This window comes from Suillus subalutaceus (assembly GCF_016647625.1).
Source record: "Suillus subalutaceus strain FC151 chromosome Unknown DFJ58scaffold_114, whole genome shotgun sequence".
NCBI classification, from domain to species: Eukaryota; Fungi; Basidiomycota; class Agaricomycetes; order Boletales; family Suillaceae; genus Suillus; species Suillus subalutaceus.
In genome coordinates this window covers 8,951-23,074 of record NW_024540363.1, presented here as the reverse complement: position 1 = coordinate 23,074, position 14,124 = coordinate 8,951, and the positions used below count along the sequence as shown (strand labels likewise).

Genomic DNA, 14,124 nt, shown 5'->3' with positions numbered 1-14,124 from the left:
TGAGACGGAAATGAAGACCCACAGTGAAACCAAACACGTAGAGTTCAGAATCAGTGCCAGCGATGCATTCTAAATTTATGTAAATAGTATCGAAACAAAGACTGGTACCAAACAAGAGCAAACAGACTGCCCGACGACCTTCTCACCTTGACCGCTATCGTCGTTCTCAACGTTCGCTCCCCACTCTCGTGGTCGTCCTGTAGTCTTTTTCCTCTGCCCTCCTTACCCCGAAAAACTACCAAACGCTGGCCTAAAACATCTTATAGACATCCTTGATGATGATATTCACTTCCTTACTTTTGCTGCTTGCAACGTCTGCCCATGGCCAGACCGTCTACGACGCAGCTCATAATGTCACCGCCATCACTGGCACCTGGAGCTCTGGCAGCCAGAATGTCGTCACTGGATCTGTAAGTCAGATTTGATTACAGTTTACTTCCTGACTCAAGTTGCTGTGGTTTCAAGGGCTTTGCTACGCCATCTCAAGAGGCGTTTACATACCCAAAGACAACAGGAATGTCATTTTCTTTGTAAGTATCAATAATGTTCCCGGCTTCGATCTCTGACTCGGATCGAATTAAAGCACAAGTGATGGGTACTACGAGATCGCACGGTACCGTATGACTAGCAATGGTTTGCTTTCCGTGCTATATTTCCTGTTTCATGCCGCTAAAGCAATCCTAACAGGTTCCGTACCAACCTGCATCACAGGCGTCATGAACTGGTGCCACGGCACATATGTTCTCGCCTCCAACGGCTCCATCGTCATGACGCCATTCGGCGACGGCTACCAACAAATACAAGATCCCTGTGCCGCCATCTCCAACTTCATAGAAAACTACAACGATACTGAACTTTACATTCTCTGGAACATATACCAAGACCCGGTTATGGGGTACACCCTCCAGCTGTACCAGTTCGATGGTACACCGTTACCACCTCAATACCTCATCACCACTTCACCCAACATGCTCCCAACTCAGGCTCTGCGTAACGTCAGTTCAACCGCCGTCACCGCCGCCACCGTCCAAAATGCAGCGGTCGTCAACGCAAATGCTGGGGAGCGCAGATGGGAGGTAGCGAGCGTGACAGGCCTGCTTATGGTGATTTCAGGTCTTGGACTAGCGTCTCTGCTATTGTAGAACGGGACGTGATGATTATACCTGCGCGCCATCGTCGTATTTCTTATACCTATAACACACTTTTTTGCATTGGACACTTTGGACATATACCTACCTGCATCATCGTGGATCCTTTTGTCGATGCGATATGGATATCCTGTGATCGACTGCAGCAGACGCTCGTTTGATATGCGTTCTAGTCCTTTGTTTTAGTATTACATCCACCGGCTTGGATAATGGAGACGTATACACGTCACAGGGAGAGCATGCGGTCATGGTGGGCGCACGTGCACGTGAATATGCCGGACCTGGTAAGACTGTGGAGCCTGGGCGCTACGTCTTGCCGTAAGCCACTACATATAGCTTAAAATGTCAGCTCCACATCGGTCAACTAAACTTCCTGCTGCGGTTGCCTTTGCCAAAACTAGTTGCTCCCTGTTACCTCTCTCTGTCCCCCCTTGTTACTGCCCCCCATTGCAACTTGATGCTCTCTCTTACTTTAGGCTATGCAGAAGGAGGTGGCACCATGTTCAACAACTATCCTTTCTCTCAGCCAGCGACTCCATTGTCGCTCAGTGACACAACCAGTGTATATGCGAGAAGATCTTTGCATAAGGAAGTCACCAACCCAGTCCCAGCCATCGGATCTTAACGCAGAGAAACCCTCATCGACATTTCACAAGCTCTACTGGACAAACGTGGTGGCAATATCAATATCGAGACTTCTATTCAACACTGATCAGAGAACACTACACACGTCAAATATTCCCCCTCTCAAAGATGTCATACGCCGTACGCCAGGCAGGTCATTATCGAGTCTGATTTGAAAGTTCAAGACGTGGTGAACTGGCGATATGGAAATCAAGGAAATACAATTCGCCGCCCTAATGGTGGCATATCCACCACGAAAATCTGAAGCTAGTTCATCCAGCTGGCCAGACCCTAGTGAGTCTAAAGTCAGGATCTTATCGTACTGGGAGTAGGTTCAGTGGCGGTGCATAGATCACTCACTGGCAATGCTATTTGATATCAAAGTTGATAAATTCGTGGGAGGGGCTAGTATGATTGCCTGAACTGGCTGTGCGATAGTCCGGACGACAGCGCGTTTTGCTTTGTGTAGGATAGCTAAACCTCGCCAGCTCCGCGCGCAGCGGCGATCCTTGTTGGCGGTATTCGCTCAAACTTAAAAGGCCAGCAGAGCTGTTGAAGCTTAAGACGTGGTGAAGTGGTGACAGTATAATTAAAGGTTCTATTCAGCACTCCTCGGGTCGCCGAACCTTACCGGAGGGCCAGTTTGAATCTAGGTGGTTAAAGTGGATCTAGAACTCACCTTCTGTATCTTCTCTCCTTATCGTACGGTTCTGCGACGGTACATGTATCGTTAGTGGTAATATCAATATTTAATGGAGTGGAGGCCTGGATGGTTGCCTGTCCTGTTTATTTGATACTCCGGGGTGTATATCGCTCGAACCGCATGTCATGCTCGGCAGCTCCACTTTCGGGCGAGCTCCCGGCACTGTTTGCTCCAAACGGTTCGCCCGGTAGAATGTGGGGCGGGGCGATATTTGCATAAGGAAATTGCCAAGCGAAGGTCCGACGGATCTTAACACGCAATGTTCTGTGGGCGACAGAAAATATTAATCAAATTTATATCCTACATGTTCGGGATTGCCGAACCTTGTCCAGTCTGAGGTCAGTCCAGCCGGCCGGGGTGAGTCTCTTTCTCTGTGTTGAGCATAGCTCGGTGGTAATACATGGATTGCAGTGATATCGAAATTCACGCACGTTCTCAGATATTGTAGAAGGCATGGGAGGCTTCCCGTCCTGGCTGTGCGATACTGCGGCCCATACCACAATTCCAGATCGGTGCGTAAAGGACCGGGGATATCGAATTACACATCTTAGATGAAATGAAGTCAATGAAAAAACTTAGTTGGGTATTGACGCACTCACGATGAACGGGCGAAAACATACATGGGTCAATAGACAAAATTTGGACATTAAAAAACATACATGGATACCAAATGTATGGTTTTTTTTATCGCGTGCTTCATCGACGTGAGGGCTGTCGCATCAACCGGATGGTTCGTTATCATGCGATGCGCTGACGGCGAGAGCTGTCAGAGGCGGACAGTCTCGTATGTCGTTCCTAGCGATCGCCGATGATGCGAGTAAGTCCGGGCTGGTCTGACAAGTGGACTGCATCTCCCGAATGGTGAGATCTTCTCTAGTCATATGAGTGGAACCCTTGAAGTTTGCTTCGGGCGTCTCCGGATGTGGAGTTGATGATCCTTCGCATTACCACTAGCGTTGAATATCGTGGCACGCTGGGAGCGGCGTGATGTATTAAACTATCGTAAATATATTGTGACAGCAGTGAATTGAGGTATACGTGATCATCGGAGTCATTGTTAACATTGAGGGTGAAGTCCTGTACGCTGACTTGGAAAGTGTGATCCATAATAAAGGACTTGATTGATTTTGAAATCTAGTGAAAAGACCCTAAATGTGTAAAACAGATGCTTTGCCAACTCAACTGAGCCACTGGCGAGGAGGCACACCGAGATAGGTGTCTCGGTGAGCCTCGGCCTAGAGATAATATCTGCAGTTATCGTTATCTGACTTGCGATTTACATTGGAAGAGAACAGGGTCGAAGTGAAGCAACGGAACAAGCAGCGTTAAGTTCGCAAAGTAGCCGCCCAATATTTAGCCACGCTACCAATTTATAGATCGGAACCGGAATACGCCGTCACACCGGACCCGGATAAATATGGGAAAGAAGTCACACACCTGGATATTGGCGATTACTCCGGAAAGTCGTTTATTTAAAATCTTGTGCCTCTTGATTCTTTCCCTGTCGCCGCATCCCCCTCGCAGGCCCCTCACACACGATATATCCTTCTACCGTCATATTCATCGCTTTTCTTTGTGCTATTAGATCTTATTTTAAATTGCTCTCAAGCTCAGATCATCCATCGTTCATTCATCAATTTCTTTCCATGACCTCAGGTCTCATCAAATCTCTATCTCCTGCAACAACTACAGAATCTCTTTCACGCTCGTCCGTAGGACATGAGAGCCTACCTCTAGCTTGGGGTTGGTCACCATCTCTGAAGATACCAGACGAACACCAGACAGCAGCATCCCAGGCAGCTTCCGGCTCGGATCTTGACCAGGACATTTCACGGCAATTTCTTGCAAACAATAATGAGCCTCCATCTTTCTCAGAAAGCGATGGTGTCTCCATGTCACCAGCAATGATGTTCCTGTCTTCCTTTAGTTCCTCCGCAATCCCACAATCACCAGATGCAGAAGGTGAAATCATTCGTGGCTATGTCCTCGGACCAACTATAGGTTATGGGGGGTTCTCCGTGATCAAACGTGCCTCATCCCCTTCCGGAGGTGTCGTCGCTGTCAAAATCGTCCGTCGCTCCAATTTGGAGAAACAGACAAATCCTTCTTTAGCTAGAAGGCGACTCAATCACGAGGCCCAAATATGGGCTTCCTTATGTCACGAGCATACCTTACCCCTCTTCTTTTCCGAACACACTTCTTACGCCGACTTCTTCTTCTGCCTCCTTTGTCCCGCTGGATCCCTATATGACATACTTATAAGGGACGGTCGTCCTGCTCTCCCTCACGATGACACGGGCATGATGTTTCGACAAATCGTACGAGGCGTGCGCTACCTGCACGAAGTTGCAGGCTATGTACACGGAGATATCAAACTTGAGAACGTCCTTGTAGATGAGATGGGTACCTGTAGAATCAGCGATTTCGGCATGACCCGCAAGATCGGCGAAGTTGACGATGATGAACCTCTATGCGATGCAGACGATCACTCTGGCATCTACCGTCACCGTTCCACTTCTAATAGATCAGCAAAATCCAGCATGTCTTCACATCTCTCAATTTTACGCCATCGTGGTCCTAGGCGTCACCGTATATCAACTCCTATCGGCGAAAACCCTCCGCCTGTTCATCCATCACATGCTTTCCAAGAAGGGTCTTTGCCATACGCTTCTCCCGAGCTTCTTCAACCTAAAGCTTCACGGTTCAACGGTGCTAATCCGGCTCAGGACATCTGGGCTCTGGGTGTTCTGCTTTACGCACTTCTGACCGGCCGTCTCCCATTTTTAGACTCATTCGAGCTACGACTCCAGATGAAAATTTTGCACGGTAAGGACATGGTATCGTGATTTTTGGCTTGCTAATACACTTCTTTACAGGCGTTTATGATATGCCTTCTGGTATTAGTCGTGGAACCGAGCATGTTCTCAAAGGCTGCATGGAGCGTAGGGTCCGTACCCGGTGGACGATTGCGATGGTGGATGAGATGGCTTGGGGTGTTGGACTTGACGACGACGACACATCTCCTGTAACAGACGAGGATAAATTTGAGTTAGTAGATTACCCCAGCCGCCGATCTCCATCATTATCCCAGTCGCGTTCGGAGCGTGATAACAACCCAAACCCATCTCACACCGAAGAAGCACCCACAAGGCGGTCCAACCGTTCCCTCTCCCGTACCTCTGTCTCAACTGCGAGCTCGCTCGCAACACGATGTACGAGTCGCAGTATCTCTCGCCCACCAGTGGTTCGTTACCCAATGTCTCCCACGTACGATGAGCTCAGTCATTCAGTGGTGAGCGCCTCGACGTCTCTCTCTGTGCCGCCTCTTGACATTGGCGGCCCTGCTCTTCTTGCCTCGCCAGGGCCATCACCTGAGCGTGGCCGGCGACCGAAGAAGGCGGGATTTCTACCTCCGAATCGGTGTACATCATCATTAGCGACGTCTTCCAGCCAATCAGAATACACTGCAGGCTCGGGAGATCTCGACGCTGATGTAGACGTGTTGCGCGATACCGCTCACTGGGCGTCTACTCTAGACATTAACGCTGTAGCAGAACCTACTACCCACCATAGTGGTACGACCACTGCGAATGAGCGTTTGAAAGTTATACAAGAAACATTGCCGCCGCACAAGCACAAAAGAGCTGAGAGCACACCGCCGGCATCAGGTGCTTGGCGACGGAGATTGCGGCTTCGCATCAAGGAAGATCCTTCTTCCTATAGCGCAGCAGAAGTTCACGGAGTGGGCGGATTCCTTAGAGATCCCAGCACCACTCCCATACCGATTATGTCGCAAGGCGGTACCCGAAGCCGAAGCGTTGGGCATGACACCCACAACACCTACCGCCGCCCTCACTAGCTGTATCCTCACCTCTCTATTCCCCCCAAAACGCATTTTATCTTCTGGGGACCATCGGATTTGTGGGTTGCTGATCGAACAATCGCTATTTATCTTGCTTTTGGTCTGTGTTGGCTCATCATTGTATTTTGTATTCAATCCTGAGGACTTCCGGTACATACGACCCCCTTTGGCTTTGTTTTTTTCGTTATGTTCTTGATTTTGAAACGCTCGTTTTGCGTATCGTAGCCCCTGGTGTTTGAGATATACTTGATGGCAAAACTTATATTGCGCATGCCTTACTTACCACATTGTACTACTTGTTTTATGAATCTTGAGCGCCTCATTCACAATACCTGTCTGTGGAATCTATGCGTGGTATGACAAGCAGCAAGATACAAATGGAAAGCATAGTGGTTAAGTAGTAGGTTCCATCGGGGCGTGACCACTAGCTGTAACTATCACGTCGTCCGCCATTACTTTCTGAGCCTTCCAGCTCAGCAGCCTTGGCCTGAAGTGTCCCTACGTCGTCTTGCAATTTAGCCTAAAGGGGAATTAAGCTGGACTCAGAATTAGTGATACCGGGACGCACACTTTTAGCCTCTAGTTCTGCTTTGTCAAAGCCCTGGCATATTCTTTTTGATGACGAAGGTTTTTTTGCTGTCTAATGAGTGGTGTACCTGAGAATGATCTGATAGAAATAGTAAGTAGTGTTCTTACCAAAAGCTGCATGCCTGAAGACTTCTTCCATTAACTCGTGGTTTCTCCGATATCTCGTAATTGCTAGCGTCCGCGTGGATAGCAATTCAGATTCATTTGCACAAATGATCAATGCGAATAACGTTCAACTGAGCAAACGAGGTGGTCGAACCTGCGGATTCGTCATCATTTAGCCGTGGATGACCAGGCCGTTGCTGAACCAATAACCAACACATCAGATAAATGATTTTCCTAGGACAGGATATACTCACGTCCACTCCTACGCCCCCACTCCCATCTCTCATCCGTTCACGCTCCCTCCTCCTCTCCAAAACCTCCATATTACTGTTCTACTGCGCTATCGTCGCCTGCGGGTTCATTCCTACTTGGGGTATACCACCTTGATACGGACATGACTGCGAGGTGTGGGAAGTCTTTTTGACCCGCCCTTTCGCCCATGACATATATAGGAGGGTCCGTGATTTGTAATAGTAGGTAGTGCCTGACAGGGTAATTCATGAGAGATGGGTCGATCTCTGGGGTGCGGGAGATATATGCGTAGATGCAGATGTGGATGTGGATTGGTGAAGTCACAGACATATGGAACAATACGCGATGGGTGGTAAGAAGGCGAAAATGATGATACGGTGGTGGAAGGACTTACCGATGGGAGGTACACGGGAGTGGTGAATTAGGACTAGTTGGGGGTGACTGCCTTTGTGAAGGCAGTAGCGCCATGCTGCCGTGTCTTGGGAGTCGAATTTGACTTCTGCGACTTCGAAAAAGGATAAACTGAATTATAAAATAAATAAATAAATAAAAGGGCCGGTGCGTATCCGTGTACCGCGTTGGACAGGGATAGTGTATCGGCTTCCTTGGTCTTGCCATCGGATACCGTCGTTCAGAGGCTGAGAGGATTTGGCATGAATAAGAGGTATATTTGGCCTTCTGTATATGATTAATCGTTAGCTCACGATTAAGGTCTTTAGCACTATTCATACCTGGCTTGTCGATAAAAGTCCATGCGTAGGGTTGGTTGTGAGAGGATTGGATGGCACGGAATAGCATGTTGGCTGCGTTTTCTAGGGATACATTTGGATGAAGACCGAAGTCTTCTGGGTATTTGAGTACGGAAGCCTCTTGTTGCATTTGCTGGAATGCCATTCTGTGAATTTTAGTCGCGGTTTACTTAGGCTGTTTCTGGTTCTTGCCGAGGCGTTGTTTAATTCTAAAGTTGCTGCCAAACAAACAGTCACGTGTGGCTTTGTCTCCAAACAACCGTGACTGTCTCTGTGATACGTATACACTCGGTCGTCAACTTAGTGCAACGCTTCGAGATCATGGGTCAGCAAGCTTTGCAATTTGAATGATCGTAGGCCGATGCACTATAGTCAACGGCCGCATCTTGATGGTTTTTTTTATAGATCAGGTACATACTCAATGAGTGTTCCCCGTGCGCGAAATTTGACCATGTTTCTGAATGCAGTGTGTTACGTTGTCGTTGGTATGCGGCCGCTATCAATACCATACTTAATGAATGTTCTACTTCTTCCGGGACCTTGTTCCAACACATCTGTCAATAACTACAATTGTCTGGTGAGCTCGTCTCAGCCTTATGCTCATGTTTGTTCACTCCAAGAATTGGTAATTTGTGATACGCCTCAGTATTGATACATTGACAGTTGATAATGATGCTGTCCAAAGTGGGAATTCCCGCTTCGATCCGATCATCTGGACTAAGCCCTTTCTGTCGCCGCACGATGTATCCGTTCATCCAAAGAGGTTCAGCCTCCTACAAGGAGGCAATGTGGCAAGGTCCCTCCAACGTAGCTTTACGTTTTGAGTGACAATAATGCATAAAACTTCGAGCTTCAGAAGCTTTTATTAGGTGCGTTCTGCGTCTATCATGTATTCTGACCAAAGGCTTGACATACAACATATATGCCTCGGAATAAAAGTCTATTCTAGTGAAACTACTGCTTCAGGCACCGTAGGCGCAACTATATCTTTATCAAGTCGCTCCCCTGCCGGTGAATCCGGTGAACTGGGAAACGCTCCATCATTACCATCAAGCTAAGCCTGCAACTGGAATGATATCCCAGTATTAACGCTACTACCTTGATGGGATCACAGCTCGTTCATAAGAGATATAAGAAGCTGCATGATATGTGCATGAATTCCTTTTTTTGTTTTCCCTCTGTTTGCATTTATCTTACCTATCTTGACGCTCTTCTATATCTTGAACCTTCTTCACCTTATATTGGTATCCATTGATACTGCACAGTGCGCATCAAGCCACCTGATCATTACACTGATAACCGTACTTGACGCGCATCCAGTCGTCGTCCATACCTCAGCATTTTCTCATCACTCGCTGAGACTTTTCCAGTGTACAGCCTCTACATGGAGTATTCGTCTGACGATTATCGCAGCAGCGAAGAGCTTGCAGTTCGCTACGGTGTGTCTCCTTGTCGATATAAGGGCGAATAATAATTGACAATCCATGTGCCATCAGTACATTTCCTGTGTGTATCGTCTGAATCCCTGGTTCCTTGCCCTAACATAATTTAGTCTCGGTAGCTACAATCTGGGTAGGCTTATACTGATCTATTCACGTCCCCTGTTGAACTCGCTTATCCAGATCTATGATTATGCATGTTCACTTCATGAAGAGGTAATACACCCGTTCCGTGATACACCTCGGTTTTGATATCCACAATCTACTGTGCAAAGTGGACATTTTTGCTTCGATCGCACTGGAGCAAGGTGAAATGCCTGTATATTGTTACGCGATACCTCCCCTCTATCCTTCTCGCCGCGAATCTATATTGTGCGTTCCGCTCCAGCACACATCACCCCGACAATGAATTAATACTTGTTCTTCAGGGAGCTTTATCTCGAATGAGAACCAAAGTGTATGTGATACTGTGGAGAGTTAATGAGAACGAACGACTTACTGCATGACTTCGCCAGCAATGCTGGGTGTTGGGCGATATAAACTCAGGTACGTGCAAGGTACATTCGTGCATGCACGTCCTTGCTCAGGGCTACTACTTTCCTCTCACAGGTCTATCTATAGTAGCAGTCATGTGCTCCGAATGTATCTTTTGTTCCTCCGTAAGATATGTGTGCTTCTGATCTGATCCATCCAGGTTTTTTATCCTCAGAACATATGCGCTCTGGAACAAGAATAGGATCTTGCTCGCAGCCATGCTGATCACCTCTTTCGTGAGTCCCCAATCCACTCACTACACCAAAGCTGGTGGTAGATGCATCAGCCAGACTTTTCTCGTAGCATCCTTCAGCGTTGAGTTCACCGATATCGCCGCCGCCGCATGTACTTGCTCTCACCTTCCCTCCAGCGTTACATGACCACTGAAACATTTCCACTTTCACAGTTTCGACTAGCGCGATCCCGGGCATCACAGGGTGCTACCACAGTTCGACCAATTTCCAATTCTTCATACCATTTCTTCTCCTTTCCGTGTTCCAACTGGGTGGGTAACCAGGAGCATATATATGTACAATCATGCACTGACAGATGTTCTCCTCAGGACTCATGACGCTCACGATCATACGTGCCATACAGAGCTGGCGGAAAAACCCAAGCCGTCTGTACGTTGTCCTGGTGAAACATAACATATTCTATTATACGTGTGGTTTTGTGAGTTACCGCTTGCATGTGCGGTTTTTCCGTGTTGATCTATGATAATTTCCCTTTCCTGAAGTGTTCTCAATCGTGAACATATTCACATCGCTACTCCTCGATGTGCGTAAATCTCCCGAATGCCTTTTATAATCGAGTTGTTGATATTCCGCGCTCCAGTACGCCTACCACACCATGTTGTATGAGTATGCACCTTCACATCTGCTGCGTATTCCTACTACTAATATCCAAATTGACACCCATGTACAGTTTTCAAGTCACGATCCTTGCGATCCTCGCCGCGCGCATGCACCTCCATCTCTGGCGAATAAACCTACATGCACACCGCTCTGGCTCCCTTACGCATATTCAAATGTCTGATATGTCATTTGTAGATTACGCGGCGTGATGTCTTATCCTATGGCTTATCCGGTGTGGAGCGAGGCTTGGACTGTACGAGACGACTGGTGGGAGTGGATTTAGTAAAGAGAGAGAATTTCTTTATTTATATGCCGCAACAAACAACTAAAACTGTCAAGACGTGGTGCCTTGCGGGCTGTCCTGGGGTTACTGTACCAAGTACTGAATGGCCGCGTTTGTGGTGAAGTTTACACTTGGTCGTCAACTTCCCAATTAGTGCAACGCTCCCCTGGGGATATTGGGTCAGCAAGCCCTGCAACTTGAATAGTATCCGTAATATTTATCTGCTGTCGCATGTTGATGAGTTCTTATATAGATAAGGTACATGACCAGCGCTGCAATCATCGTCTGCGAAACTTAACCATGTTTCTGAATGCAGACGAAGTATTTTGACGATGCGCAGTCTGTCGCGTTCTTGGCCGCTGTAGAGGTACTGCTTAGCGAGTGTTCTGCTTACTCTGACTACAATCCGGTGAGCTCGTCCCAATCTATTTCAATCAGCCATTAACTATTTTTCAACCCTATGGTCATGCCTGTTCACTCCAAGAATTGGTAATGCAGTGGTTCACCTCAGTCACTTGATACATTGTTGTCATGATGATGCTGTCCCAATTGGTATTCCCGTTTCGATCTGATCGCTCTAGACCAAGGTGAAGGCCCTTTTCTTTCGCCGCACGGTGTATCCGTTCATCCAAAGAGGTCGAGCCTCCCTACTAAAGGCAACAATGTCCCTCCAAAGTAGCTTCGCCGTTTCAAATTGCCAATGATGCATCGAACTTCGCGCTTCAGAAGCTTTTATTAGGTACGTTCTGCGTCTATTATGTAGTCTAACCAAAGACTTGACATACAACATATGTGCCTCAGAATAGAGCATGGCTATTGCCTCAGGCACCACAGGCGCAACTATATCCTTTATCAACTTCCTCCCCTGCAGCTGCATCCAGTGAACTGTGAAGCACTTCACCATGACCGTCAAGCTAAGCCTGCAATTGAAATGATATCCCAGTATTAACGCCACCACCTTGATGGTTCACAGCTCATTTATAAGAGATAAAAAGCCGCATGATGTGTGCATGAAATACATTTTTTTGACCTCTGTTGGCACCTATCTTACCCATCTTGACGCTCTTCTATATCATATCTTGCATCTCTCTTCATCTTATCGGTATCTACTGCACATCGTGCATCAAGCCGCCTGATCGTTAAATCACCGCACGTGGTATACTTAACGCGCGTCCCGTCGTCCATACCTCAGCGTTTTCTCATTACTCGCTGAGACTGTTCCAGCATCCAAACCTCTAGATGGAGTATTCATCTGACGATATCGCAGCAGCAAGGAGCTTGCAGTTTCTCTACGGTGTGTCTCCTTGTTGATGTGAGGGCGAATAATACTTGACAACTCATGTTCCATCAGTACATACACGGTGCGTACTGTCTGAACCTCTTATTCTTTGCCCTAACACAGCTCAGTGTCGATGGCTACATTCTGGGTAGGCTTACCCTGACTTCTTACGTCCGTTGTTGAACTCGCTTATCCAGATCGATGATTATGCATGTTCAATCCATGAAGAGGTAATACACCCGTTCCGTGTACATCTCTGTTTGATATCACAATATGCTGTGCAAGTGGACATTTTTGCTTCCCGATCGCACTGGAGCAGGTAAAAGGCCTGTATATTGTTACACGATACCTCGCCTTTATCCTTTCTCACCACGGGTTGTATCGTACGTTCCGCTCCAAGCACATGTCGCCCCGATGATGAATTAACGCTTGTCCTCAGTGAGCTTTGCCCCAAATGAGAACCCAGGCGTATGTGATGTTGTGGGGTGTTAATGAGAACGAACGACTTACTGCATGACTTCGCCAGAAATGCCGGTGTTTGAAAATATTGACCACAGGTACGTGCATGGGCACATCCATGTATGGCACGTCCTTGTTGACGGTTACTGCTTTCCTCTCACAGGCGTTGGTATGGTATCAGCCATTTTCTCCGAATGTATCTCTCGTTTCCCCGTATCTTATGTGTGTTTTCTGATCTGATTCATCCAGGTTTTTTCATCCTTAGAACATATGTGCTCTGGAACAAGAATAGAATCTTACTCGCAGCCATGCTGTCCACCTTTCTCGTGAGTTCTCCATCCACTCACCACACCAGAGCTCGTGGTAGATACATCAGCAGACTTTTGTCGGAGCATCCATTGGCATTGCCTTCACCACCACTGCTCCCGCAGCATGTACGTGCTCTCATCTCCACCTTGGCATTTCACTACCATTCAACAATTCTGTTCACTTTCGCAGATGCGACTAGCGCGATCCCGGGCATCACAGGGTGCTACCGGAGTTCGACAAGTTTCCCGCTCCTCATACCAACTCTTCTCCTTTCCGTGTTCGAACTGGGTGGGTACCAGGAGCATATGCATGTACAAACACGCGCTGACAGATGTTGTCTCAGGACTCATGATACTCAGCTCTACGCGATAACGCAACCTAAAGAAGGCGGATAAACCCAGCAAGCCGTCTGTACCTTGTCCTGGTGAACCATAGCATATCTTATTATGCATGTGGTCTTCGTAAGTTAGCACTCGTACGCGCCGTTTTGCTGTACTGATCCATGATCATTCTCTTTCCTGAAGTGTTCTCTGTAATGAACATATTCACATTGCTGCTCCTCCAGGTGCGTAAATCTTCCAAATGCCTTTTATGATCGAGTCATTAATGTTCCGTACCTCAGTACTCCTACCACACCCTGTTGTATGAGTATGCACCTCCACATCCTGCTGCGTATTCCTACTAACAATGCCCAAACTTCCACCCACGTAAAGTTTCCAGTTCATGATCCTCACAATCCTCGCTACGCGCATGCACCTCCATCTCTGGCAGGTGAACCGACATGCACACAGCTCTGGCGCCCTTGTGCGTATTCAATGACCGACATGTCATCTGTAGATTCCACGGCGTGATGTCTTATCCTATAGCTTATTCGGTGTCGTTTGTGGAGCGAGGCTGTGGACTGTAGGAGATGACTGGTGGGGATGGGTTTGGTAG

At 47.6% G+C, this 14,124-nt stretch overlaps 5 protein-coding genes across 5 annotated transcripts; 4 read left to right on the top strand and 1 right to left on the bottom strand.

Moving 5' to 3' along the window:
• The first annotated feature begins 57 nt into the window (after positions 1-57).
• Positions 58-1,405, top strand: DFJ58DRAFT_805661 (chaperone for protein-folding within the ER, fungal-domain-containing protein). Its single transcript, XM_041391122.1, has 4 exons — positions 58-410; positions 466-530; positions 584-633; positions 688-1,405. The coding sequence occupies exons 1-4, from the start codon at positions 276-278 to the stop codon at positions 1,140-1,142; spliced, it is 705 nt and encodes a 234-aa protein (XP_041240006.1). The 5' UTR covers positions 58-275; the 3' UTR covers positions 1,143-1,405.
• Positions 1,406-3,873: 2,468 nt separating this feature from the next.
• DFJ58DRAFT_805656 (kinase-like domain-containing protein) lies at positions 3,874-6,668 on the top strand. Its single transcript, XM_041391121.1, has 2 exons — positions 3,874-5,301; positions 5,352-6,668. The coding sequence occupies exons 1-2, from the start codon at positions 4,122-4,124 to the stop codon at positions 6,332-6,334; spliced, it is 2,163 nt and encodes a 720-aa protein (XP_041240005.1). The 5' UTR covers positions 3,874-4,121; the 3' UTR covers positions 6,335-6,668.
• Positions 6,669-6,761: 93 nt separating this feature from the next.
• DFJ58DRAFT_844555 (uncharacterized protein) lies at positions 6,762-8,176 on the bottom strand (the record flags this gene model as incomplete). Its single annotated transcript, XM_041393093.1, has 8 exons — positions 6,762-6,857; positions 6,906-6,973; positions 7,034-7,096; positions 7,185-7,227; positions 7,285-7,336; positions 7,359-7,548; positions 7,677-7,787; positions 8,014-8,176. The coding sequence occupies 8 exons, from the start codon at positions 8,174-8,176 to the stop codon at positions 6,762-6,764; spliced, it is 786 nt and encodes a 261-aa protein (XP_041240004.1).
• Positions 8,177-9,527: 1,351 nt separating this feature from the next.
• Positions 9,528-10,331, top strand: DFJ58DRAFT_805649 (uncharacterized protein; the record flags this gene model as incomplete). Its single annotated transcript, XM_041391120.1, is given in 7 exon segments — positions 9,528-9,537; positions 9,584-9,603; positions 9,654-9,686; positions 9,746-9,889; positions 10,058-10,240; positions 10,252-10,253; positions 10,297-10,331. Coding segments are annotated over 5 exon segments (300 nt in total), but the record flags the coding sequence as incomplete, so codon positions are not given.
• Positions 10,332-12,380: 2,049 nt separating this feature from the next.
• Positions 12,381-14,124, top strand: DFJ58DRAFT_844553 (uncharacterized protein; the record flags this gene model as incomplete). Its single annotated transcript, XM_041393092.1, has 11 exons — positions 12,381-12,435; positions 12,493-12,502; positions 12,706-12,803; positions 12,947-12,977; positions 13,043-13,101; positions 13,129-13,205; positions 13,247-13,313; positions 13,378-13,476; positions 13,713-13,753; positions 13,960-13,992; positions 14,026-14,124. The coding sequence occupies 11 exons, from the start codon at positions 12,381-12,383 to the stop codon at positions 14,122-14,124; spliced, it is 669 nt and encodes a 222-aa protein (XP_041240002.1).